The 27,897-nt window shown below is 35.2% G+C and overlaps 3 protein-coding genes across 3 annotated transcripts; all 3 read left to right on the forward strand.

The window, feature by feature from the left end:
- Nucleotides 1-194: 194 nt before the first annotated feature.
- LOC112529437 (probable trehalose-phosphate phosphatase F) lies at nt 195-5,663 on the forward strand. The gene is made up of 10 exons (XM_025140718.1): nt 195-470; nt 1,500-1,640; nt 1,721-1,792; nt 2,667-2,792; nt 3,072-3,128; nt 3,644-3,745; nt 3,836-3,913; nt 4,328-4,397; nt 4,860-4,930; nt 5,217-5,663. The coding sequence occupies exons 1-10, from the start codon at nt 195-197 to the stop codon at nt 5,424-5,426; spliced, it is 1,203 nt and encodes a 400-aa protein (XP_024996486.1). The 3' UTR covers nt 5,427-5,663.
- A 1,841-nt stretch (nt 5,664-7,504) lies between these two features.
- Nucleotides 7,505-15,112, forward strand: LOC112529420 (transaldolase). The gene is made up of 13 exons (XM_025140694.1): nt 7,505-7,634; nt 7,711-7,831; nt 7,906-7,984; nt 8,093-8,168; nt 8,758-8,841; nt 8,930-9,034; nt 10,033-10,113; nt 10,406-10,470; nt 11,531-11,600; nt 12,387-12,464; nt 12,543-12,640; nt 13,259-13,394; nt 14,826-15,112. Exons 1-13 carry the CDS (start codon nt 7,578-7,580, stop codon nt 14,970-14,972), a joined length of 1,197 nt encoding a protein of 398 aa, XP_024996462.1. The 5' UTR covers nt 7,505-7,577; the 3' UTR covers nt 14,973-15,112.
- A 2,016-nt stretch (nt 15,113-17,128) lies between these two features.
- Nucleotides 17,129-22,053, forward strand: LOC112529538 (acid beta-fructofuranosidase 2, vacuolar-like). Its single transcript, XM_025140860.1, has 7 exons — nt 17,129-17,507; nt 18,389-18,397; nt 18,930-19,783; nt 20,691-20,852; nt 21,091-21,329; nt 21,433-21,520; nt 21,778-22,053. The coding sequence occupies exons 1-7, from the start codon at nt 17,129-17,131 to the stop codon at nt 22,051-22,053; spliced, it is 2,007 nt and encodes a 668-aa protein (XP_024996628.1).
- Nucleotides 22,054-27,897: the final 5,844 nt, after the last annotated feature.

A 27,897-nucleotide genomic window follows, 5' to 3' on the forward strand; every position in this document is an offset into this window, starting at 1 on the left:
TAAGCACATGAATGCTTTCTTTCAGATCTCAGGAGTTAGCTTCTTCACAATGGACTGCTCACCTGGCACTAGTGATAAGAAAACGTTGAAAAGGTGGTTTTTTATCGACAAAAGAGTTGGGTAAATAGTGACTTAACGGTTTTCTCAAACACCAAGCCCGCAAAATTGGTTGTCTAGCTCCTAAAATTCTTAAAATGGATTTGAGCTCGGCGAATGCTTCTCCTGTTCTTGCTGATCCCGCTCTTATAAATCAGACAAGGTTGGGTTTCCATTCCAGTGTGTTTACTCGCTCATCAGGCACTTCATTCTCCTTGATTCCAAAAAAGAAGCCTGGCAAATTTGATGATGTACTCTCAAATGGTTGGCTTGATGCCATGCAATCTTCTTCACCTCCTAGTAAGAAGATGCTTAAAGATGTCGGGGTTGAGCTTGCTTCTGATGACAATGATCTTGTTTATTATTCTTGGATGGTATGCCTTATGTCCATTCCTAGTGATCAAATTTTTAATTGATCATACTTGGCCTTCTGATGCAAATTGACGGAGATAGCCGCTCTATTCTTTAGGGTAGAGATCAGGTCTTAATACGTCTTACCCACATCCATCCCGCCCAGATCCAGGGTAGATTATACCGGGCTCGTTTTGTTTGGATACACTTGGCCTTTTGATGCAAATTGATCATTGTACTTGTGAAAATGCCAAGTACTTTTGTCCAAAATGGTTCACTACAACAAAATCGGGTTTATAGGATGACATAAGTGTTTAATTGTCTTAATAGATTACTTTATCGGACCAAACTGCTTTGTGTCCTAACTAAAGAGTGTTGGAGTAAGTTTATACAACACTTTTGGGGGTTTTATCAAGCTTTTTAGGACACATTCGAAACAAGTTCTCCTATTAGCCCTTTTGTAGGACACTTTTGAGAAGTGAAGTGTCCTATAAACATATCTTTATAGGACATTTATTCAATTAGTATCATATAAAAGGGCTAATAGGACACTTAGTTTAAAAAAAGTTATAAAAAGCTTGTTAAGACGCCCAAGAGTGTCGTATTAACTTAATACAACACTCTTAGATGGGATATAAAGTGTTTGGTCCTATAAACTTAAGTCTTATAAAGTAATCTATTAGGACACTCGGACATCTTCGTTGTCCAATAAACCCGATTTTATTGTAGTGGTTGTTTCTTTTCTTACATTTTTGCAAGAATGATGACATGTTCGCAACAAAAAACTTTGAGCATCTCCAACATGTATGTTATATTTTTTTCTCTCTTCTTCTAAATTTGTAAAATTCTCCATTCTCTCTCCTTTTTTTCTATTTCATAGGAGAGTTTAGCATAGCTGTTGGAGCAAAAATTTCCCAAATTTCTAAAATAGCATAGCTGTTGGAGATGCTCTTATATATGATGGACTGAAAAGCCAATCACTTTATCCAATAGTAATGCTATTGGTATTTGTTGCCCGTTACTAATTTTTCCTTTTCTTTTGTAACTTGAAGCTCAAGTATCCATCGGCCATCAAGTCTTTTGATCGTATTATAAATCGTGCAAATAATAAAGAGGTAGTGATATTCTTAGATTATGATGGTACGCTCTCACCGATAGTAGATGATCCCAATCGTGCTTTTATGTCAAACGATGTAAGTAACACCTTCCAATTTTCCGATTCCTTTCTTTATGACCCCCAAAAAGGTTCTAACACACTTCCTTTATTTTAAAGATGCGTTCTGCTGTTAAAGGCGTTGCAAAGTACTTTTCCACGGCGATCATCAGTGGAAGAAGCCGCGATAAGGTATCACAAGAAAGTTAAAGAATCATTAACCCTTTTTAAAAGGGCACTTGACTTTTTGTTGTAAATGCATTGTCATTTTTATGAAAAAATGTTTGGTTTTTTGTGCATTTGTATTTCCACTATTTATCCAAATTGTTCATTCTTACAAGTAGAGATGCACAAAAAGCCCAAACCTGAAGCCTGGCCAGGAAAGGCGGACCCACTTGGTGCGTACAATGGCACGGCCACGCTTGATTCCTTCGTTATATTGTAAAAACTTTTAGGAGCGTGAAAGGTGCCACAGTACTATTTTGTTGGGTGCAATCATATACTTTTTGAAACTGTATTAATAACACAAGTTTTTTTTGGTAGAGTTTGTTTGCTTGGTCTTACTCCCTTCTAGGCGTGTTTTCGAATCCCATTTGTATCATTTTCTTGGTTTGTAGGCTTTTAGCTTTTAATTTCAGGTTTATTAATGCTTCTGAAAGTTTCTGAGATAAAAGACTCAAAACACATGACCTCACAGAGAAAAAACAAGGAACTAACCAACAGATTGATTTTTTAAAAAGCATCCTTGCTTCATTTTTTTATAGTCAAATGGTGTCACCACTTGGAAAAAAGTTCTTGGTCGGCCTCTACCAGGGTTGGGACCAAAAAAATCCAGGCCAGACCCGCCCTTATATCCGATCAGGCCAACTTTTTTTCAGGGCCTGAAAAGGCCGGTTAAGCCCAAAAAACCCCGGGTTTTGTGCATCTCTACTTACAAGACTGATGATTTGTGTACAACAAAAGCAAACATAATAGTTGAAAAGATTGGTTACTCTATATTTAAAGAAAATAGATAACTCGATGCTATAAAAGTCTTACATTTTTCATCTTAAACATGTTTGTTCAGGTTTACGAGTTAGTAGGACTAACGGAACTCTTTTACGCTGGTAGTCATGGTATGGACATCATGTTCCCTGCCAAGAACACACTGTCTATCAACCATACAAACTATATTAGGTCTACTGACAAGCAGGTATTATATTGAACCGGAGTTCCTTTTCTCGTATAAGTTTTACCTCATATTTGACTTAAAAGGTTGATTACCTGCAAACGTGACTGTCCCCACATGGAACCCGTTCATTGGGAACCACATGTGAGGAGGCGGTTCAGAGCTCGCTCAGCAGCTGAGGCTAGCAGAGGGGTTTAAGTCTTTCTCCCACATGATTCAAACTTGAACGTTTTGTGTATTTGAGCAAAAGTCGTTCCACTCCTTTTCCTTATTGGTCGAGTGACGTGTATGTTTCTTGTGCAGGGAAAGGAAGTAAATTTCTTCCAGCCTGCTAGAGAGTTTATACCAATGATTGATGAGGTATGTCATACTTGCATCTTTGCTGATTTATGCTTGATACGAGAACATGTTCATTAGAAAATTCTAAAAAACCAAAGCCAACTAACCCCACACAAATTGGGGTTTGGGGTTAGGATGTATGTAGACATTACCTCTGCCCCTGAAGGGTAGAAGGGTAGAAAGATTGTTTCCGTTTTCTTTTCCAGTTATACCCCTTATATCTTTCCAAGTAATATTTCATTATGTTCTTTTAGATAATTTCATTGTCATTTAGTTATTACCAAACATGACTAGTTTTTCAGTTAGCTTATCAACTAACAAGTAGCTTATTAGCCAAAAGCTAGATTATTGGCTAACAACTAGTTTATCAGTTAAATTGTCAAACATAGCTTAAAGCACTCACAGACAATAAATAAGATATGGACCCACTAAACTAACTAAGGACGAAGTAGCAAAGAACGGTGAAAGAAATGAGTATATGCTTGATATGCACAATTTTTTATTACCAAATGCTAACAGATTTCGACTTCGCATAGGTTTATAGGACCCTTGTTGAGGTGACGAAGGATATCCCAGGGGCACTTGTGGAAAATCACAAATTCTGTACTTCTGTACATTACCGTAATGTAGATGAGAAGGTAAGAAACCAGTTGGTTTTGCATTTTGCTTACAATTGATGTCTTGAAAGTTATCCTTGTTTGAAAGATTATACTTTGTACGTGTCGCAGAGTTGGCCTACAATCGCACAATGTGTCCATGATGTCTTGAAAGATTATCCTCGTTTAAAATTAACTCATGGGCGGAAGGTAATATAAGAACATCGAGTTTTATATGAATTTGTCATTTTGAAAACTCGTGTGTGATTATAATTTATGGGGTTTAAGATCCGCAAGAACCGTATATGCATATCGGTCATATGCATATAGGATTATAGGGTCAAGTTCGGGGGAAAATCGAAAGAAAATGAAAAGCTGAAGAACACCTTAGTTACGATTCATCTGTATTGTATGCACAATTTGTTGGGAATGCACATGTGCATAGAAACCAAAAAACAACTTCAATTACTTGTATGCATATGTGCATATCGTACGGATGAATGGTTATTAGGTTGTTCCTCAGTTTTCATTTTTTTGGGGTTTTTTTCCCAGAATCTCCCTCTATAGATATGTATATATGTATATGCATTGATGCATAAACCTGAAAGTTCGATTTCTTTGTAGGTTTTAGAGGTCCGTCCTGTGATTGATTGGGATAAGGGGAAAGCCGTTGAGTTTCTACTTGAATCATTAGGTATGATATGATTTTTTTATCAGGCGAAATGCATCAAACTGCAACGAAGTTTGATTTAATGTAACAAATAATTCTTTTTCACAAATAATGCAACAAAGTTTCAAAGTTTTCCTTTTTTTGTACTCATTTTGACTGTTAACATGCTATCTTGTATCATTTGGTTATACCAATTACGAAAGGTTTACTAAAGGGTTACGACAAATGGGACGATAAACTTGACAAACATGTCAACAAATGTTACAATATCAGTAGGTTACCAGTCAAAATGAGTATAAAACATAAAATACTTTATTGCATTGATCGAGAAAAAAATTATTTCGTTATATTAAATAAGAATTAAGGAAAATCCGTTGTATTTTGATGATTTTTGCCTTTATCTATTTATTTATATTTTCACGGTTTCTCGAGAGTATTTAATTTTGTTTTTTTTCCGTTCTATACAATGTTGTAAAATCAAAACAGGGCTAAGCAACAATGATGACGTGCTTCCAATTTATATCGGAGATGATAGAACAGATGAAGATGCATTCAAGGTATGATTTTATCAAAATAAGTATCTATGTTACTATTTTTAGTTTATCCCAAAATCAGTGTCCACTTTCAAAAGTAAATGTCTACCCTTAATTTGAAACAAAGAAAGTTTCTCTTTTTATAATTAAGGGTAAAATCGTCCTTTTGTTAATTAAAGAGCATAATAATTACACATGTCTAAAACTGTGTGCATTTTCCATTGTGGACATTAATTTGTGATAGAGTAATTAATTGTTTCGATAATCTTTTTTAATCAAGTCATTGATCGTATTCTCATTTTTCCGTTAGGTTTTGAGAGAGAAAAATCGAGGTTATGGAATTCTGGTATCTTCCGTTCCCAAAGAAAGCAAAGCTTTCTTGTCCCTTCGTGACCCTTCGGAGGTCAAAGACTTCCTTAAATCTCTGATTAAATGGAAAGAACACATATCTGGTACTGATAAACGATCAAAAGAAGCAGTAAAGCATACATCACCGCAATTCGTCTTTGGTGGATTTTGAGTTTGAAGAGTAGTTTGGTAAATAAGCCAAGGTCGAGCTCGAGGCCCGTGGGAACTGCAGGCCGAGCTGGCAACTTTTTGTTTCGGTGTTATTTCGAGTTTTTTTAAATTATGCTGTTGATTATTGGTTGTTATTTGTTTGACTCATGGTATGAATCCTTTTGGATTTTATTTGTCTTGAGTTTTGGTATTTGAAAGAAACATTTGTTGTTTTAAGACATGTATTTCATTGGCCTAACGGTATCTGATTGTTATGAATAAAGCCTAATTTTTCTAAAGGTCAAGAGCTTAGGTTTTACCAAAGCTGAGGAGTGTGTGTTAGAGATGGCTAAAAATCATTTCTATGTTGGTCCCAAATCGATCCCTTCGAAACCGGGCAACCAAAAATCTTAGGAGTTGTTTGTTTACCTCTTAATAGTTTCATTAAGAGACAGTCTTTCAATCTTTAAGTGGTCAATCTTGTTTGACAAAAAAAAGTTAATTGGTTCTAAAATCCTTCGAATGGTTTTGTATGCTGAGTCTCCCTTAACCATTCAGTGTTCTAATTTCATTGTAAACAATTACCAAACAATTATATTCCATTTTGTACTTTTTGGTCAAAGAAGGGGGGATCGCCCCCCATAGTCAAACCTTTACCCCGGGGGCGATCCGTGTGGAATTTTCGCAATTTTGGTAAAAATTGACTATTTCGTTAATATATCAGGTATATATTGGTCGTTTTGGTGATTTTCCCACTAATAAATAGTCCATTAGGACCAATATGGGCCTGGTCTTGGGCTGAGGCAGGATAAAAAATCTTTTTTACAAAAAATTGTTATACATGTTTTTATAATTATAATTTTTGAAATTCAGTTTTCAAATACACTTTAAATATATAAAATCTTGAAAAACTTAAAAGAACTTAAAAAACTTGTATTATAATTTATAAAAGCTTTTCTTTTGTGGGAAAATTGGACCTATACATAACTGGTACAGGACTGTCGGGTCAAAACCTGTTCCTACTCGTCCTAGTTGGTCCTGCGTTGGCATTGGCCTAATTTAGCATCTTTAATGTGTGTGAATATTTGTCGTATATAAATATTATATATATTTGAAAGAAGATACGTAACTGTTGCCATAAGTTTGTTTAGCTTTGACCGCTCAAGATTTTTTTTGACTTGATACAGAGAGAATTGTGAGTAAACCGGTTTCACGACCATCAATGGAAGTTAAATTGCAATGTTCTAGAACAAAATCGGTAGGATCCGTTTTAAACCTGTTATCTTATAGAAAATCGAGTAAGAACATGTTTTAAGGATGTTTTCTTAGTCATCCGACCATTTTATGCATCTTGATTTCGTGTTATTCACAAATAATATTAATTTTGAAGTTAAAAATAAATACAACAATTTAACATGACGAATTTATAATTATCTATCGATGTTATCATCGAATTCATTGTGTTTCGAATATATAAAATACGTGATATAATAAACGTTATTTTTCTATAGTTACGACATCTATTCTTAAAATTTCGGAAGCATAAGAACGAAAGTTTCAATTTTTAACAAACCATAGGAACGAAAATGTAATTTAATCGTGTAATAATTACAATTACAATTATAATTATAATTAAGTTTTTAATTTTTGTTTTTTATTAATTTAATATTGTCGTTGGATAGAGTTCGAACTTTGGCGGATAAAACGAGGTTACCGGTTACATCAAACCAAACCTCGACTAAGGATAAGATGAAAAGGCCTTAATTTTTATATTTAAAAAATGACAATAAATATTGCAAAATATTTTTATAAAAAAACCGTAAATATTTTAATAGATATGATAATCAATTATACATTATCAACAATCGTAGGGCTGTTTACTAAATATTTATTTAAATAAATACTTATTAAATCATATAATTTTATCGGATGAATATAATAATTATCAACAACTTATTTAAAAGAACGAAATAAGAATAAATTTTTTTTATCCAATAAATAAAGACTGATGATTCTTACCATAAGTGTTTATTAAATAAATTGTTGCTTACCCGATATATAAATATAAACGATAGCAATAAATTTAATTGAAAAAAATGGAGGATGTATAAAACCTTCCCCATCATCTTCCCCAAAATTCACACTCACTCTCTCTTTCACCTGCAAATCGGAAATGGCAACAGCTTCATTCCACGCTCCTTCACTCTCCTCTTCCTCTGCTCTTCTTCTGGTATCCCCAATTTCATCTATTCAACAGATTCTTTCAATTTTTACTACTAATTTACCTCTTGATCCATCACCAACAGGATAAAAAAAGCTCAAGGTTCCAAGTTCGATCCCTACACCCGATCGCTTCTTTCAAATCTCACAGATCATATGGTCAAATCCGAGCCTCCTTCACTGATTTCTCTGCTTCTCCCAATACTGGTAGATCGAATTTGAGTTTTGTTTGTTTAATGTATTGTAGGTTTGATTAACTTATTGATGTATTTAATTTGCAGGTGGAAGGACTGAATTAGATGCTTTGTCACGATATAGCGAAGTTGTACCGGATACTGTTGTCTTCGATGATTTCGAGAGGTTTTGTAGATGAATCATTTTGCTTGGTTGATACAGTGATTTTATTCGGAATTTGCAGGTTTTGTTTACGTTATAAAAGATCTTTTTTACTTTTAAAACTATATGTAGGTTTCCTCCAACTGCTGCCACTGTTAGTTCATCTCTTCTACTGGGAATTTGCAGCCTCCCTGATACAACTTTTAAGGTTAGAAGAATGTATATCTAGAATCTGGTTATATCTCTACGTTAGGACATGTTTGTTAGCAGCTTAATGGGATTCACATCTGATTCGATCAGCTATTCATGATTGTTTGACAGCGGCTTAATGATATAGAAAGTAGTAAGCGGAGCTTTACGCAGAAAGCCAAAATTTTCCAAACCTGACCCTCTCAATTGAAAAAGCACGGTCCCTTCCATGAAAGAACTCTCCCAAACAAAAACCTTTTACAATCAATACAGACGGAATAATCCCTACAGACAGATTTTATGATTTTATCCATACAAAAATTAATGGAAAACCAACCAAACAGCCCCTTACTTGCTTTGATATATACAAATGTCTCCCAATGATTACAAAAAGTCTGATGGTTCATGGTGATTGATGGTGATATACAAACAACAAGTTCTTTTATCCCAAAAAGATGTTGGTAGGCAAAAAATGAATTAAAAAACTACATAAAAATGGTGAAACTAAAAAAGATGGGGGAGAAAAGATTTTGTGCTTGTGTATATTACGGGTTTGAGTAGACATTGTCGAGTTAGTAAGGTTTCTATGGATTACATTTTGGCTGTAGGGTGCTGTGGATACTGCATTGGCAGATAAGGAGTGTTATGGTGTAGAGACCCCAAATGCTCGAATGACATGTTTCGTGAATAAGGTATATCTTTTGTCTGTAGCTAGTGGCATCTATACAGTTGGTTACTCTACCTGTTGATCATTTTTAACGGTTAAATGACAAATAACAGGCTTTAGTAAATGTTGGTGCTGAGCTATCAAGGCTAGTGCCTGGCCGTGTTTCAACTGAAGTAGATGCTCGCCTTGCATATGATACACATGCCATTGTTGCGAAGGTATAGTAATGGTTGTCATTTGAACTCCTTAGTCCTTATATCACATATATACTTTCTAATTCTGTGTTTACTTTGCGTTGCTGTTGTAATGGTCATATCTTACTTCCTTCGTCCCAAAATAAGTGCCCACTTCCAATTCTACCCTTGATTATGAGATGGAAAAATTCATCACTCCTATTATTAAGGGTAAAATTGTCATTTAGATGATTAAAAAGTGTACTAATTACACACCTATAGAACTATGTGCCTTTTTCATTGCGGGTAGATATGTTGGGATGGAGTGCGCAGATTGCTAATGATTTTTCAAACAACGCAAGGGGGGGGGGGAGGACCTGAAGGATTTTTTATATCCATGCTAATTACTAGCATTTAGACTATCCAGGCTCTTTTGTAGCTCAACTACTACAACTTATTTCTTTGATTTGATATATTCAAGACGACATGATTCTTATCGCTGCTGGATCACTCATTTGTGGATATATCATCGTATAAATATATTTTGGTTGTATTGCAAGCACCTTTAATCATTATCTGCTAATTGTTTGTTGTTTTGAACATCCAAACATAACCATTTGATTGATCTTATCTTCAAACATACTAAATTTGGCTTCAAGGCATATATATATTTCTGTTCATGCAAGTGAGGTGTAAACATGATGTAAGGTTTATTTATTTGAGGCTATGTGAGAGTTATGAAGACAGTATTTGAAGTGGCTAATTGCCGTAGAATATAAACAGAACATCGACACTCTTACATCAGAAAATGGATCACCATGAATGCAACATATTGAAAATATTTTCTTCCAAAAGGAATACAAATTTTATGAGCGGCTACTTTAGATCTTGTCGTCATAATGCAAATGTAATTGGCTTTTTGTACTCTCTATATATATAACTAACATCTACATATGGGAATGTCAAGGTTTACTATCTTACCCTTTACTTTTGATCTGGGCTACACTAATATGCATAGTTTATAATTCTACTGTGGCATGCAGGTGCAAGACCTATTACAATTATACAATAGCATTGACATCCCTGCAGAGCGTTTATTATTCAAAATCCCCTCAACTTGGCAAGTAAGTACGCACTAAGGGGGTGCTTGGCTGGTGGAAATAGGGGGTACGGAATGAAACTTAAAATCATTAACAGTGTCTGGTTTGATGCAATGAAAAGGTCATTACCAGATACGGGGTAATGAAGCATTCCTCAAACACATTGGAGGGAATGAGATTCATTCCCATTTCCATTCCCCAACATTCCTATTCCCATTTCTATTCCTTGCAATGAACCAAGCGCCCCCTAGGATATTATGTTTCGATGTTATTGGAGAATTTTTTTTAGTGTGTACAAGCTAATCGTTCTCATTAGGGAATTGAGGCAGCAAGAATCTTGGAATCTGAGGGTATACAGACACATATGACTTTTGTGTATAGGTATGTGTGCTATGACAAAATTGTTGAAGATATTATCTCTCTCTGGTTAGTATGCAGTGTACTGCCATTTATAATCATCGTTGTGCTACCTTTGAAAGATATAATGTTTATATACGGAAAACTTTACATATGTCTTTATCTATGTAGAAAATAGTGTTTTGATTTCATGGGAAAGCTACTAAAAGTGTAAATTAAGTGGCTTCTATTATGTTGTTCACTATAAAGCAGTCTATTAGGACATTTAGATATATTTGGTGTCTTATAATGCCGATTTTGTTATAGTGGTAGTGACATTTTGTTCTTATTTGGGTTCCGAAAGTGGTCTTTGAATTCAATACCAGCAAGCACACGATAAGAGGTACCTGCATACGACAGTATCCTTGATAAAATAGACGAAGTGCCTTCTTGGATATCATTCAAGTGTTTTAGTGCTATAAACTGATGTCAAAAGCTTGTAATTGAATTGATACGTGAAGGAATTCACTCCAATGGCATTCGAGAGGACATGGTCTCTCCAGAGCAAAGCTCGTATTACAACTGAATTGAAGAAAACAGAATGACCCCAAACAGGAAGCTTCCCGCCCACAAAAAGGCTCCCACACACTAGACAAAAGGAAAACCCGAAAATACCCCTAAGGACTTATTCAAAACAGAAAATAWGKAATTMCWTATTTTCTGTTTTGAATAAGTCCTTAGGGGTATTTTCGGGTTTTCCTTTTGTCTAGTGTGTGGGAGCCTTTTTGTGGGCGGGAAGCTTCCTGTTTGGGGTCATTCTGTTTTCTTCAATTCAGTTGTAATACGAGCTTTGCTCTGGAGAGACCATGTCCTCTCGAATGCCATTGGAGTGAATTCCTTCACGTATCAATTCAATTACAAGCTTTTGACATCAGTTTATAGCATTTAGTTATTCTGATCTCAAGTTTCTGTTTCTATAATTCCATGGTCTTGATGATTTGTACATTCTGTTTTGGGTGAAAAATGGAAGAACAAGAAAGTAGGTCTGAAGATGCGTACCACATGATCCTATTGCTGAATTATTGACTACCTTATTCTTCTTCAGCTTTTGTCAGGCTGCAGCTGCTGCTCAGGCTGGTGCTTCCGTTATTCAAATTTTTGTTGGTCGCCTTAGGGTATATTACTCTTCACTTTTCTTGTTTTATCGTTATTTTCAAATTTCAATGTGGTAAAGGGCAACCCAAGTGTTACTCGGACAAGTCTTTGCACCCAACATCTCCTTTCTGTCCTTGCAAAAAAGTTTTTTCCTTGATTCGTATCTGTAGCCTTCAAGTCCCCGCAGCTTTAGCCTAGCGGGTAAGGAGGTGGGCATCCTTGCAGAATGAGTGGGAGGTCAGGGGTTCGACTCCAGGCACCACCCACCTGCCCAGAGGTGGATCCAGAAAAAATTTCAAATGGGGCCAAATTAAATAAGATAATATAAAATAAAGCCAAAATTAATTGTAAAGAGTACATTCTAATTAAAAATGACATACAAGTGGTTTTTTCCATCACCCAAGTGGTTTTTTCCTTCTTTTTGTTTGCTATCACTACAAAATTAATAAAAAGAGTTAAAGGGATTCGAACATGGATGATGGAACATATATAATTACATGCAATTACAGTATTGGTAAGCTGACACCATTTATTAAGGGAAGCAACATCGAATTAAAGTGGGTACACCCTTATGACCCCTGAAAATTTCCAATTGAGTTAGGACGATAGAGCGGGGGCACAGGCACCCCCTAGATTATTACTGAATCAGCCCCTTCACCTGCCGTTGGGACACACCATTTACCACCTCCATGTTGGCCATGGGACCGGTACAGTGGGGCGCTCCAAAGGATGGCGTAATACCCTTTTCTTTTTGCAGAATTCATAGCCTTCAGCCACAAGCTCACCCCAATTTTGCACATTGTCAGGATTGGGCACGCAACCACAGTGGTGATCCTGAGATTGAAGCCGCCCTTAAAAGAGGAGAAGATCCGGGATTGGCTTTGGTTAGTCTTAGAACTCGATTATTCTTTGTACTTACACTTGAGATGGTGGTTTCAGACTGATGCATTCTTTTCTTTCAGGTGACAAAAGCTTACAATTATATTCACAAATACGGGCATAAATCGAAATTGATGGTTGCCTCAATCCGAAACAAGCAAGACGTGTTCAATGTTTTAGGGTACATGCTATTTTCTTAATCGTTTAATATTATGTGTTTTAGTACAGTCCAAACTGGTCTGTCCTAGCGGCTAGCAGTAAGGTGTGGGTGTAATCCATGTGTGAGGTCCTGGGTTCAAGCCTGGGCACTGCTCCAACGTCAATGGGATGCATGCGCGGTTTACCTCGCCATGACGACTGTGGGACCCGTGCAGTGGGGGCGCTCCGGAGGGGGGCGAATACCCTTTTTCTTTGTGTGTTGTTGTCTTAGCAGTAGAAGTGCGGGTGTAATCCATATGTGTGAGAACCTGGGTTCAAGATCAAGCACCGAATCTCTGCCAATGGGGTGCATGCGGGATTTACCTCCCCCATGATGACTGTGGGACCTGTGCGGTGGGGGAGCTCTAGAGGGTGGCGAATACCCTTTTCTTACGTGTGCGTCTGTCTTAGTGGTAGAGGTGTGGGTGTAATCCATATGTTTGAGAACCTGGATTCAAGATCAAGCACCGATTCTTTGGGGACGCATGCGGGATTACCTCCCCCATGATGAGTGTGGGGGCGCTCCAGAGGGTGGCGAATACCCTTTTATTTAAAGTCTAGACCAACAAATAATCAGTGGATACTACTAATAATAATGCAGGGTTGATTATATCATCACTCCGTTGAAGATATTGCAAGCTCTTAAAGAATCTGTGACTCCTGATGATGAGAAATATACATTTGTCAAAAGATTATCCTCACAATCAGCTACTGCTTATAACTTCACTGATGAAGAGGTATGCTCTTGTTGCAAACTAACCATTAATTTAAAAATGACAAAACTAACCTTATGGTATGCAAATAATAAATGATTTATGCCTTGCATCTAGTGATGGAAATTTTACCCGTTGGCATGGGTACCGGTGGGGATTCCCCACTTTGGCTGGTAATGGGGCGGGACAGGGGTTTATTTTCATATCCAAAGCGGGAATGGGGATTGCACTACCCGGCTACCCGCTAGGGATGGAAACCGGACGGATGTTGGACGTGTTTGGGGAAAGGAGTTCCTGACGGGTTCGGGGAACCCGTTAGGTACCCATTCAAAAGGAAAAACAATAAAAACAATGTATTTTAAAATTAAAATTACAGTGAATCACCACTACACTAATTACCAATATTCAAAATCAAATATATTCATCATTTAATAATAAATGTATAATTAAACATATATATTTATTTATACACACACTATATACATATATTAAATTAAATAAAAAAATCAATCGGGGTCGGATTAGGGGCGGGTAATGTCATCCCGCCACAAACCCGATTTTGGTGAGAAAATAAATCCGCGTCCCTGCCTTGTTAGCCGCCAAAACGGGAAATCCCTGCCCCATTAGGATCGGGTATCCGTGGGTACCTGCCCCTACGGGTAAAATTTCCATCTCTACTACCCGTCCCTATTCCAACCCTGATCAACTTTTTTATTTTGTTAAAGATATGTATATATGTGTGTATAGGCAAAAGATCGTGTGAGAAGGGAAGTTATGATGAGAAGCGTAAGAAGAGATATGAACCTTTTATCACTTTTAATCTCATGCCCGCCCATGAATTACGCTTTAGAAGGGAATTGATCAGTGCACCTCATTAGTGTTGAAATTCAATTATGATTGATCCAAGGGTGGAGATTTCTTCTTACGCTTCTCACCATAACTTCTCTTATACCGAACCCACCCTGTGTGTGTATATATATTTATTTATTTATTCATATATATCTATATTAATGTTATATAAATATTGGTAATTAATTTAGTGATGATTTATTTTAATTTTAATTTTAATTTTGAAATACATTATTGTTTATGTTGTTTTACTTTATGGGTACCCAATGGGTTCTCCAAACCTGTCGGGAATTCCCCAAACCCGTCAGGGATTAGTCGGGGCGTGGGATGGGGGATTAAACGGGGATCGGGGATGTATTACCTGTCCCGTTTCCATCCTCAGTTGCATCCAAAGATGCACAAGGCTCGGGCTTTTTCAGGCTTGGAACCGGGCCTCCTAAGCCCGTTTTCTGTAAAGCGAAAAAAGTCCGAGCTTCTTCAGGACCGGGCCAGGCTTTGGGGTTAAAAGAACGTTCTACTTTCGAATGAGATATACTAGGTTGGTTTGGTTTGGTTTGGTTTATCTGCAACTATTGAACCTATCTAACCTTTCTCTTCCATCTGCAGTTGGTGAAGTGGGACCAACTTAGCTTTGCTTCGGCAATGGGGCCCGCAGCGTTGGAACTTCTGACGTCTGGAATGGACGGTTATTCCAACCAAGCAAAGAGGGTCGAGGACTTATTCGGAAAGATATGGCCACCACCAAACGTTTGAGCAAACGTTTCTGAACTCAATCTCGTTATCTTGTTTGTAATCCTCGTTTGAAAGCAACAACGTTGCTATGTTACTTGCATAACTCTTTCGACATCCATGTTTTCGCTGATGATAAATGAGAAGATACATTGTTGTACGGTTAGACCATGTTCTTGCTTACTCGATTGTCGGGCTTCTAGTGTTTCCAATGTCGAGTCAAGTTCTGAATGAGCTTGTATCGAGTAGAAAAAGGGGCTGTTTGGTTGGTTTTCCGTTAAGTCTTGTATGGTTAAAGTGGATTAATTTGTTTGTATGGATTGAAAAAGTTTTTGTTTTGAAAAGTTTTTTTTATAGATTGGAAGGCACATGTTCTGTAGTTAGGAGGGTCAGGTTTGTAAAAAATTGTCTTTCTACATAAAGCTCTCCCCTATAAACTTACTGAATACGACATTTCTATATTATTAAGCCAAACAGTCATGTATAGTTCATCGAAGAAGATGTGAGTCTTATTCGGTAAAGATCATGCTCCTTCCATCTATTCAGTAAGCTTTTAGAAGGGAGCTTTATGCAGAAAACCAAGTTTTTTCTGAACTTGTCCCTTCCCAGTAAAGAACATGTTCTTCCATTTATGAAAATACTCTCCCAAAAACGAACACTTCCCAATCTATACGGATATATTAATCCATGAGACAACTTTATCCATACATGACTTAAAGAAAAACCAACCAAATAACCCGTAAATCGTTTTCTATATCATTAAGTCACTATCAAATAGTCATGTATAACTTACTAAATAAACTATAATAAGTTCCATTAAATTCATTAAGCTACTAATAAACATGTATTTACTGAATAAACCACTTTCTATATTATTAAGTTACTATCAAACAGTTATGTATTGCTAACCGAATAAACTGAGAGTTCCACTAAGTTCATTAAGCTGCCAACAAACAAATCCCAAGTAAATATAATCATAATATTAAAGAAAACATCGATTATTACAAGATTAGTAAGAGCTTTAATTAAAAAGATTAAATATCATAAATAAGGAAGGGAAGATTTATATGTAAATTATAAAAAAAAATCTATTTAGAAAATGCATATGTGAACCCATATGAATAATCTGTAATGTTGTTCAAATATACATCTTCAAGTAGATTCTTTTTACAATAATTCACATATGAATAATATGTTCTAACCTTCCCATGTTTATTTAAACCGACCCCTAAGAGATTATGACATATAAATTGGTAATTGCTGTAAAATACAGCAACAGAACGATCAATTTTGATTCAATTATGTGTTCTAATTAGTATTCAACAACGAAAACCATATAAATATAACCCTGAACGATATGACGTATTTGTCTATTTTTAAATAAAGTAAACTACAAATTTGGTCTCCGTGGTTCGTCGAAAATAGCATTTTTTCTTTCTACAGTTTCAAAATTACAATATAGTCATCGTAATTTGTAAAAACGTCTGGATTTGATCCTTTCCTCTAATGTTCGTTGAATGAGGGGCATTTTCGTCATTTTATCGAAAAAAATTGTCTTTTACCCAATCAAAATCGATATTATAACTTTGGTCCCTGTGGTTTTTACTGATAAAAAAACGAAAATGCTCTTACTTAACGAATTTTTTTTTTATTAACCTGGATATCCAATCTGCTATGCGAGCCGACTAATCCCAGCACCTGCTTTGCAGATAACCCGGAGTCACCGCATTTGAACCTCCGTAACCACAAGGGGATTTTATTCCTCCTAGGATTTGAACCTGGGACATCCTGATACTTTTAACCTTTGGAGCCAAGCTAAAACCAATCAGACACCACCCTTATGGTTAAAAAAAAAAATTAACGGCCGTTAGAAACGACAAGTGTTGTTTTCAACAACCCACAAGGACCAAATTTGTACTTTACTCTTTTAAATATTATATCGATCTTAATTTTACCACAAAATAACGAAAATCCCTCAAAAAAAAAAAACACACACACACACATTGACACCTTTAGTGTGTGTTCTACATTTTCTCTCTACCAAACACATTTTAAACTGTCCTTATATTTCTCCCACAGTCTTTCATTCCAGTTTTACACCATTAAACTCAATTATATTGAAATATAAGCAATCACAACTCTGCAGATTCAACTAGCAAAACACCATACATTTGTGACAAATGAGACCTCAAACTAAACCGGACGTTGAAAACCCGACTGACCCCACCTGTCTTCTTGACGCGGATTACGGTTACGTCCCGTCGTTACCATCCGAACGTCAAGAAAATGAGCGACAACGACCGAGCAAATCGATTCTTGTTTTGGTATCTGCACTGTTGGCCATTGGGTTGTTGGTAGTTTTAATAGTTGGAAATGTGCACATTGAAACACAACCAGACAGTGATCCATTGGTGGAACGACTGAATCCAGTAGAACAAGGTGTTTCCGATAAGTCATTCAGCTTACCATCGTCGACGTCTTCGTCTGAATGGACGACTGAAATGTTGAGTTGGCAAGCACCTGCATTCCATTTCTATCCAGAGAAAAACTGGATGAACGGTAAAAATGTCATTTTGTTCTTTTTAATAAGACGGTTGTATTTGGTTTTAACGTTAAAAACCAACTTTAACAGTTCCATTAAGACACAACCTCTGAACCATTAAGACGTGAATCTTGTTTGTCCAAAAAAAAAACTTGCTTCTTAATGGGTTTAAAACTCTCTAAATGATTTTGTATCTTAGGTCTCTCTAAAAATTTAAGGGGATGTTTAGTAGTTTCTAAATAATTTGGTGCAAAATGATTAATCGGTCAGAATGATTAAAAGACTTTCGTGATATAGTGCAAAATGAAATATAATTATTGGGTAATTGTTCACAATGAAATTAGGGTGCTGAATGGTTAAGGGAGGCCCATGATACAAGATTCACCTCTTAACGATTCGGAGGTTGTCTCTTAATGGAACTATTAAGAGGTAAACAAACAACCCTTAAGAGGTGAATCTTGTTTGATAGAAAAGAAGTAGGCCTCTTAATGATTCTAAAACTCTCTGAATAATTTTGTATCTTGGGTCTCTCTAAAGCATTCAGCACCCTAATTTCATTGTAAATAATTACCAACCACACAATTATATTTCGTTTTGCACTATATCATGAGAGTCTCTTGATCATTTTGACCACTTAATCATTCTACACCAAACCTTTCAACAACTGTCAAACACCCGCTAAACACCCTAATTTCTAATTACCAAACAACCATATTTCATTTTATATTATATCATAAAAATTCTTTTAACCATTTAATTATTCTGTACCAAATCATACAATTGTTACTGCTTTTCACTTGTATACATCAAGACACTAATTTTTTTTTTATTTTTTAAATATTCCGTGGTGGTCGAACATTCTCTTGATGGTGCAATTTCTGGCTTCATATTCCTGTAGATCCAAATGGTAAGTTTAACACCCACCTAAATAACGAGTCAAATTTATTAAAGGGGCTTTGTGCTAGCGGTATGTGAGTCTTTGGTTTTCTAGGAGGTCAGGAGTTCAAACCTCACCAATGTGTGAGTTTATTTGTTCTATTTTATCGTATATAAATATTATATATTTCACAACGTTTTGTTGTGAAGTTTCAAGTGTAAAAAATGGGTCTCACGGGTCTTACGAAAACATACGGGTCTCACGTGATCCCAAGTCATAGAGATAAACAGAAAGTTGTTTGAACCTTTACCTACAAACCAAACATTTGAGGCAAATGTTTGTAGGGTTGGGTTCTTCTGAGGCCTGTCTGTTTTTATGAGACCACAAAAACTATACTATACTTTCACAATAAAATACTGTAAAGGTACAAAAAATATTTAACATTCACAGTGTTTTTTCTGTGAAAGTTGAGTGTTAGTTTATAATATCATAAGTCTCATGAAAACAGGTTGATCTCACGTGATCAGAAGTTTAAAACTGTATCTGTAATTATTATACACAGGTCCGGTTTACTACAAAGGTTGGTACCACTTATTTTACCAATATAGCCCTAAGGCTCCGGTCTGGGGTCTAATCGTTTGGGGTCATGCCGTTTCACGAGACATGGTTCGCTGGCGCCATCTTCCGATAGCCATGGACACGGACCAGTGGTACGACGTCAATGGCGTCTGGACGGGGTCCACCACCATTCTTCCAAACAACAAGCTTGTGGTTCTTTACACCGGTTCAACCAATGAATCGGTTCAGGTCCAAAACCTAGCTTATCCGGCCAACCCATCTGACCCCCTTCTTGTCCACTGGATCAAAGACCCAGAAAACCCGGTTCTTGTTCCACCACCGGGGATCGGAGTAAAAGACTTCCGTGACCCCACCACCGCCTGGCTCACCGCCGACGACAAGTGGCGGATGGTGATTGGTTCTAAAATTAATAAAACCGGAATTGCGTTATTGTATGATACTAAAGATTTCAAAAGTTATGAGCTTCAAAAGGAGTGGTTGCATGACGTCGCCGGCACCGGAATGTGGGAGTGTGTGGACTTTTATCCGGTGTCGGAAAAAGATTCCGGTCTTGATACCGGAGCTTACGGGCCGGATGTGAAGCATGTTTTGAAAGCTAGTATGGATGATGATCGATGTGATTATTATGCGATCGGAAAGTATGACCAAGTGGCCGGAAAATGGGTACCGGATGATCCAAAAATTGACGTCGGGATTGGTTTACGGTATGATTACGGGATTTACTATGCGTCGAAAACGTTTTATGATCAAAACCAGAAAAGACGGATTTTGTGGAGTTGGATTAAAGAGACCGATAGCGAGGCTTCGGATATTCAAAAGGGTTGGGCTTCTCTTATGGTATGTTTTCACATGACAAACACATATGTTTTACAGAAACAATCGTTCTATTTATGGGTAGAGGTTATGTCTGTAAGTCTTAAACCCTAGATCTGGGTCTGGGTGATATATATATATATATATATATATATATAATATGTATAGAGTTGGGTTCTAGTGAGAAGCGTAAAAATGGATCTCCACCATTCAATATGCATTAGGATGGGATGCACCGTATGAATCCCCGTATCAAGTGTGATTTATGAGTGCGTTTGAGATTAAAGGTGATCAAGCTCTAGATTCATTCTTACGCTTCTCACTTTAACTCTCCTTCTCACATGATCCTTCACCTATATGTATATATTTGTACAACTAATGCAACCCCATCCTAACCATCAATTAGTTCATTTACGATCAGTATTTGATGAGGTGGAAAAGGTAATTACAAATTATCAACTAAAAAAACTGAAAATAAAATAAAATAGACAATTTAGATTAGAGTTGTATTGGTTGTACAAATAGAATGAGTTGTATTTGAAACGTGCTACATATACATATACATATACATGTACATGTACATGTACATGTACATGTACATGTACATGTACATGTACATGTACATGTACATATACATATACATATAGGGAAGATCTTTTGTGAAGCAATCAGAGCTTGATGTTGGTTTCGAAACGATAAAGTAATTAATGCTAAAAAATCTTCCTAATCTTTTTCAAAATTATCCATTATTCATGATTGTTCATCTATGTTTATTTAGCATCATTATATATATATATATATATATACACACTTATATACTGGTTTTTTGTTTGGTTTATAAGTTGAAGCTATTTTCATCGTTAAAGTTGATTTCTTATGATTATGTTCGTTAAGTTATATCTGGTTTTCGTTCGTTTGTCGATATTTTTAGGCGATTCCACGAACAGTTGCGCTTGATCCAGCAACGGGTAGCAATTTGATTCAATGGCCGATTGAAGAGATAGATAAATTGCGATATGATCTTAAAATATTCGATGAGATTCAACTCGAGCCTGGCTCGCTTGTGCCACTCAGTGTCGGGCCAACATCTCAGGTACGCATTCAAAAACGCTTCTATCCATTAGTAGATCAACATGAAGAATATGGGGGTCAACCGCCCCTATCAGAACCTAAAAAAATTCCACCCTAAAACTTTTTGACCCAAACTTATTGTTCCGCCCCTCTATCGATAAATTTCTTCCGAGTCCTGCCCCCATCATAAAAAATCATGGATTCACCGTTACTTCTATCTTATGTAATGATAAATTGGCGATGAATTCCCTTGTTGACAGTTGGATATAATGGTTGAGTTTGAGCTTGGCAAGAAGGTTGCCAATAGATTACGGGTAGGAGCCGCCGTGCCATATAACTGTGGTGGTCACGGAGGAGCCGGCATGAGAGGCGCTTTAGGGCCGTTTGGTTTATTGGTTCTTGCGAACAAGAACCTCACCGAACACACGCCCGCTTACTTCTATATCGCCAAAGGCATCCGTGGCGATCTCGATATCTTATTTTGCATCGATCAATCAAGGTTTTGTTTCTCTTCTCTTTTTAAGATTATTCAGTACAAATGGATCATCTGCAACGATTGCAATTACTGTTTTGGGCTCACTATTGGTTAACATCGTTGTTAGATCTTCCATTGCAACGGATGTCGACAAGTCTATTTATGGTAGCACGGTCCCCGTCCTTGAAGACGAAAAATTGTCGATGAGGATTTTGGTAATTTTCTTTCTTAAGCCAATTTTGTTTTTGAAAATGACAACAAAATAGGCTTTTTAAGACGCCTAACTTCATCATACCAACTTATTAGAACACTATTATATGTATATATATATATATATGTACACACACAAACACATAGGGTTGGGTTCACGTGAGACCCAAGGTTTTTCGTGAGACCCGTATGACCAATTCTCAACCCTTGAACGATTGAACGTCTTCAAATACCATATAAAACTAAAAGATAAACATTGTAGGTGGATCATTCGATCGTTGAAGGTTATGCACAAGGTGGAAGAACATGCATCACTTCACGTATATATCCAACAGAAGCGATCAACGATGATGCTCAAGTGTTCTTATTCAATAATGCTACGGATATAAACGTAACAGCTTCCCTCAAGATATGGCAAATGGGTATGAGGTCAAAGAACGACAGTGGATGGGTTTGGCTCGGCCCGTCATTGATCTTACTTGTCGTCTTTGGGTTCGTGGTATGGACATGGCAAAATCAAAGAAAGAACAATCGGTGATAAGCCAACAAAGAGTTGGCTCAACCCAAACTTAGACCTTGAGCCCATCTAGTCTAGTGTCGGGCTAGGTCGAAAAAAGAACATCTACCCACAAATAATAATTTGTCAAGATTCATCAATAACAATATTCGTAATGAGAAGCCCATGGGCTCGAAGATGCACTCGAGGAAAAGCCCGTCCAAAAATGACGAAAAACGACAAGGTTTTATTTCGCATACAATAAAATAAGGCTATCTGGAATATGGGTAATGGCCTGTTTGGGCTTTTTTCGAGCCTAACAAGGGTCATGAGCTCAATTCATATTTGAATAGATCAATGTAGGGTTGGGTTTCTTTACTTCGGGCTGGGCGGCCCATTCCGACCCAGTAGTTGTATTCTTGTTGTCGGCTCACCGACACCAAGCAATGGAATATTGTAAATTAATTTTAAATAGCCACATCCTTCCATCAAAAATGTTATATTTTTCTATAAATTCTGAAAAAAAGTTATTGTTGGTGAATTCTGTAACTTATCATTTTGTCTCTCGACTTTTTGGTCAAACCCGATCCTCGTCCCGGATCAAGACCTAAATTTAGAAAATAAACAATATACTATATAAAATATATTGATTTTTATTAATATCGGGTACGGGGAAGAACGAGGGAAACGTTACCCTGCCCCGACCCCGACCCCAACCCCGGTTTGAGTCTAACGGGGATCCCCGACCCGGTCCCGTGACCCATTTTAGCGGGGAATCCCCGTCCCTGCTTGAAGGTCGGGGCAAATCACCATCACTAGTGGAGACCTGTATTTTTGGTAAACAATCGTAAAGTTTCCATATCAATTATGTCCATTCCTCTCGTTAGACCTTCTACAACAGTCATAGCTACGACCCAAACTCGATTGTTTCTATCTAATAAGTACTGAGTGAAAATTAATTGTTTCATAAATTTTCTGAATAATAAAACGATAAAACTGTATGAAATGTCTAAAAGAGCAGAAATAATATAAACAACAAATTCATTACACAATATTCAGTAACTTAAAATATATTTAAAATGGTCAAACATCATTGTCTGATTACAATCTTATAATTTATGCATTTGCTGGTAAATTATTTATTTTTTAACGAGACACGCAACAAAAAGTTCGTGGGAAAAAATAATTCAGGAAAATAAAATCATAGCTTAATGCATTAAGATCGGCTGGCAGACTTACCATGTAAAGCTCATCTCTTAGCATTAAGTAAATACACATAACTTGAACAAAGACCGTAACAAGAATACTCGAAAACCAGTTAATACAAATACGCGATACTTGAACATAGACCATAACAAGAATCGTTACTAACAAACACAAAACCTTAGGTCCCGTTTGGTTTGCTAGAATGGAATGGATTTGGGGGGATTTGGATTTCAAATCTATTCCAATCTCATGTTTGGTTTGTTGGATTGTTCGGATTTGAAATCCTATGATTTAATTGAAATTCTTCAAACATGAGATTTTGAAATCCTTTAGGGAGTGCTCGAGATCTCATGGGATTTCGTATGATTGTATGTGCATAAGGTTTTAAAAAATGTTAAAAACATTTATTTTTGTAATAATAGATTAATGAAAATGTAATTCAATTATTTTTATATTTCTTTTATGAATTAATATATAAATAATGAAATTCAATTCTATTACAAATCATACAAACCAAACACATTAATGATTTCAAATGCGTTCAAATCCAAATCCCTCTATGAAATCCAAATCACTCAAAAATAATCATGCAAACCAAACGAACCCTTAGGGGGTGTTTGGTTCGCAGAATGTTTCTGAAGGAATGAGATCTATCAAATGAATTAGAATAAAATGTTATCAGGTTTGACCAAATGTTTGGTAGACAGGAATGAAATTTAATCTGTCTAATAAATTGGAATTTGCTTGTTTGGTTTGCAACAGAATTGGTATGGAATGATGAAAAAAAGACAAAAACACCCTTTCTTTGATGTTTTTTTTATTTAATTACAAATCATATACAAAAATCAGAATTTCTGTTGTGGAAGCTTTTTTGTTCTTCAACACACACACACACACACACACACACACACACACATATATATATATATATACATCTTGTGAGATATATACAAAGCAGTACATGAAGCGATTTGTAGAATCACCAATCGATCGAGAAGATGAAAACAACAATCGGTGAAGAAGATGAAAGCAACAATCGAACAGGAGATACAAGATTTGAAACCCTAACCCCATCTTAACGCCTCATTTCCAAGATTCTATCATAAAAATCGACAACAAAGAATGCTCCAACAGAGAAAAAACGAAGAATGGACAAGAATTCCAAAGCAGAAATTGGAACTTCTTCTTCTCATGAATTTCTAGGGTTTCTTTTTCTTGTGAAACACGCGGCTCTTGCTGATCGATAAGCAGAAACTGGAAGCAAACATAAATCGTTAAGCAGAAACTAAAAGCAAACATAAATCAGTAAGCAGAAACTGGAAGCAAACAATACTCGATAAGCATAAATTAGAATTTAGCAGAAATCGATTCACACAATAAGCTAGCATTGAAGCAAGCAGTAATCGATCGATAATGAAACTGGAAGCATCATGAGGGTATTTTTGTCATTTATACAATTTTGGATGAAATGGATTTCAATTCCATCACTTTTACGAAGGAGTGGTGAAATCCTCAAATGAGAGAGAAAGTTTGAAATTCAATTCTATTCCATGAGTAACCAAACGTTGGAATAAAATTTGGTCATCGTAATTAATCATTCCATTTTCACCAGATTCCAACGTACCAAACGTCCCCTTAACTTTTTTTAAGTAAAACGTTACATCAATGATCTTTATGTTTTTTTATAGAAAACGTGTGCATAAAAAACCAAAAATGTCATGCCTATATATAACGATTAGTTGGTAAATAATAATTGCTTCAATAATTAAATATACTATATAAGATATTCTTAGACCAAACATCTACATATATACTATAAAATATTTATGATGAAAATGACATGTATTTTTTATNAAAAAAAAAAAAAGAAACCCCTATGGTCGGGTTTATTATATATGGACAACTTTAATTTATAAGAAGACGAAAGAGAATATAAGTTATATAATTTATTAATTAAAAAATATTATAAATATAAAATAAAAAATAAATAATAATTTTATAAATTATTTTAAAACTGTTTAAATGAAATATATCAGAATACAACAAAGTTTTTAATTACTGTATAATTGGTTTTTTAATCTCAGTTAAAATAACAAAATGTTCAATATATCTGTTTTACTTGATAAACAATTTTTTAGTTTATTAGAAATTAGCTGATTTTAACATGATATTTTATCATGTAATAAAAAATTACTGTATAACTTGACAAATTGATATCCATATCATATGTATACAAAATTTGTCGGTTTTCTGTCAAATTGTATATGAATTGAAATTAAATGTTAGTTAAATCTATATATTCATAGAAATGATATCACACAATTTTAATCGTATAAATAATCAAAAAATCCATTCCTTTTGTATATATTTTTTGATTAAGTTATATTAATTATAAAAAAATTATACTAAATATAAATTAAAAAAACGAACTTTATCGTATTTTGCTTTTTCCGATACTTTGAAATATTACAGAATGATAGAGTAAACTATAAATTCGGTTCTTAGGGTTTGTCAAAAATAACACTTTTCTTTCTTGCAGTTTTGAAATTACAAAGATAACTATCGTGGTTTGTAAAAACGTCCAGTTGGTTTCTTTCTGTAATGACTGTTAAAAAAATTGTGTTACACGAGAGGCATTTTTATCATTCTATCGGGTTTTTTTTTCTCTTTTACCCAATCAAAATCAAATTTTATGATTTTATTTCCTGTGGTTTTTGATTGGGTAAAAAGACAAAAAATCGATAAAATGACAAAAATGCACCTCATCTAACAAAATTTTTTATCGATATTAGAGAGAGGGACCAAATCCGCACATTCTTTGAAACCCTGATGGTTATCTTGTAATGCTTTGCTCTAACCGAAGCTATTGCATTGTTTGCCCAAAATAAAAGTCGAAGTTTAGACCACTCACTGTAATGCAGTATTCCACCTCTTGCTTGTTTTTGGTCTAAAGATGAAATTCTTAACGATGGTTGGAGAAAATGCCGAAGCCAAGGCTCATTCTCTCTCTTGCGTTAGTTCATCACAAAACCACTCATACCCAGTAATACAAGGCGACCCATCAAACATATATTTTCGGTTGTTAACAGGAAGAAAAAGCAAACTAATATTTAATAATTTTGTCATCATCCAATTGGTTTTCATCTGCTAACAGGGCGAGCAACGTAATTGAGTCCGGGGGGCAGACAACGTGAGACAGAGCCCAAAAATGCAGAGACGAAAAAGTGCTATTTTTGACAAACTACAGAGACCAAATTGTAATTTACTCTAAATTTTATAATACTTGAATTTTTTATTTTCAAAATATTATTATAAAAAATAGCACCTATGTGTGTTAATGAAGTAAAGTATGCATAACAGACACGCAAAGAAAGATTACGACAACATTAATATTAAGACATAGATTAACGTTGTCAGGTGTACGATATCTTTTATCGTCTTATAAATACTAAAATGCGCATAATGATGGCATTTTGAACTGGCCTTTAGCTGTCACCCACACCTCCTTTGCTTTTTCCACATTTTCAATTTCAGTCCCTAAACTATATGCTTATTGAACATTTCTTTAAAAAATACAGTTATTGTTTTCAAAACAAGTATAATTGCATTTTGTGAAAATGCAAAAAAGGAAAAAAAAAAACTTTATGTATTGTAATTTGTATAGATAAATAGTTTTGAATGAACAAAACCAAGTAAGAGGTCGTTTATCAACGACTTACTCGGTAAGAGCTTAATGATAAAGGTTACCACCCTCGCTATATTATTGGATGACATTCTCGGCCATTAAAATGGAATGTTGGTAGTGTGTTTAATTTCGATAAGATGATGTAAATTTTGAATTAATATTTTTCATAACAGATTTAAAAACGAAAATTGTTGGTAAAATATCTACTTATTTCTATAAAATAAAAATGATTTTATACTTTCATTCATTTACCTCATAGTAGTAAATTTTGATAAGATAAATTAAAAAAAATATTGTTGTCAGAATTTGGAAAAAATAAAGTTATAGGACTGAAAGTGTCAATATTCTTAACTTGATGGTGTAAGAATGTAACTTCATCTTTGCCGTTACATTTGCTATATCCCCACCCAAAATTGCTACAAACACTCTTTTTCTTCCATGCCAGCAAAGACCCGACCAAAAGAAAACCCTTTTCCTCTGCATTTTAATAAAAATTGTTAAATTGCATTAAAATAACATATTTTTAAAACTTTAACTTGATTTTTATTTTAGATTACGTAATTTTAAAATTTTTATTTTGGTATCTAAAATATAAAATTTTAAATATTTAAGTATCCAGATAATCGGTTGAAATATTAACTGGTTATTATGCTGATGTAGCGAGTGATGTGGTATTCAACTCACTATTATTTGCTGATATGGTTAGTGATATGAATTTTTTAATCTAAAATTAGTCTTTTTTTAATCTAAAATTAGTTTTCAACCGGTTACCCGAGTACTTAAATGTTTAAAACTTTACATCTTAAATACTAAAATTGAAGTGTTGAAAGTACGTTATACAAAATAAGAATCAAGTTAAAGTACGTTACTTTTTCATACAATTTATTCTAATAAAATATATTTCTTTAATAAATATTTTGACAAAAACATAGTAATAAAAGCTAAATTACAGAAAATAAATTTTTTTTATTATTTAATAGATTTTTTTTACAATA

This window comes from Cynara cardunculus, assembly GCF_001531365.2.
Source record: "Cynara cardunculus var. scolymus isolate 2C chromosome LG 16, CcrdV1, whole genome shotgun sequence".
NCBI lineage: Eukaryota > Viridiplantae > Streptophyta > Magnoliopsida > Asterales > Asteraceae > Cynara > Cynara cardunculus.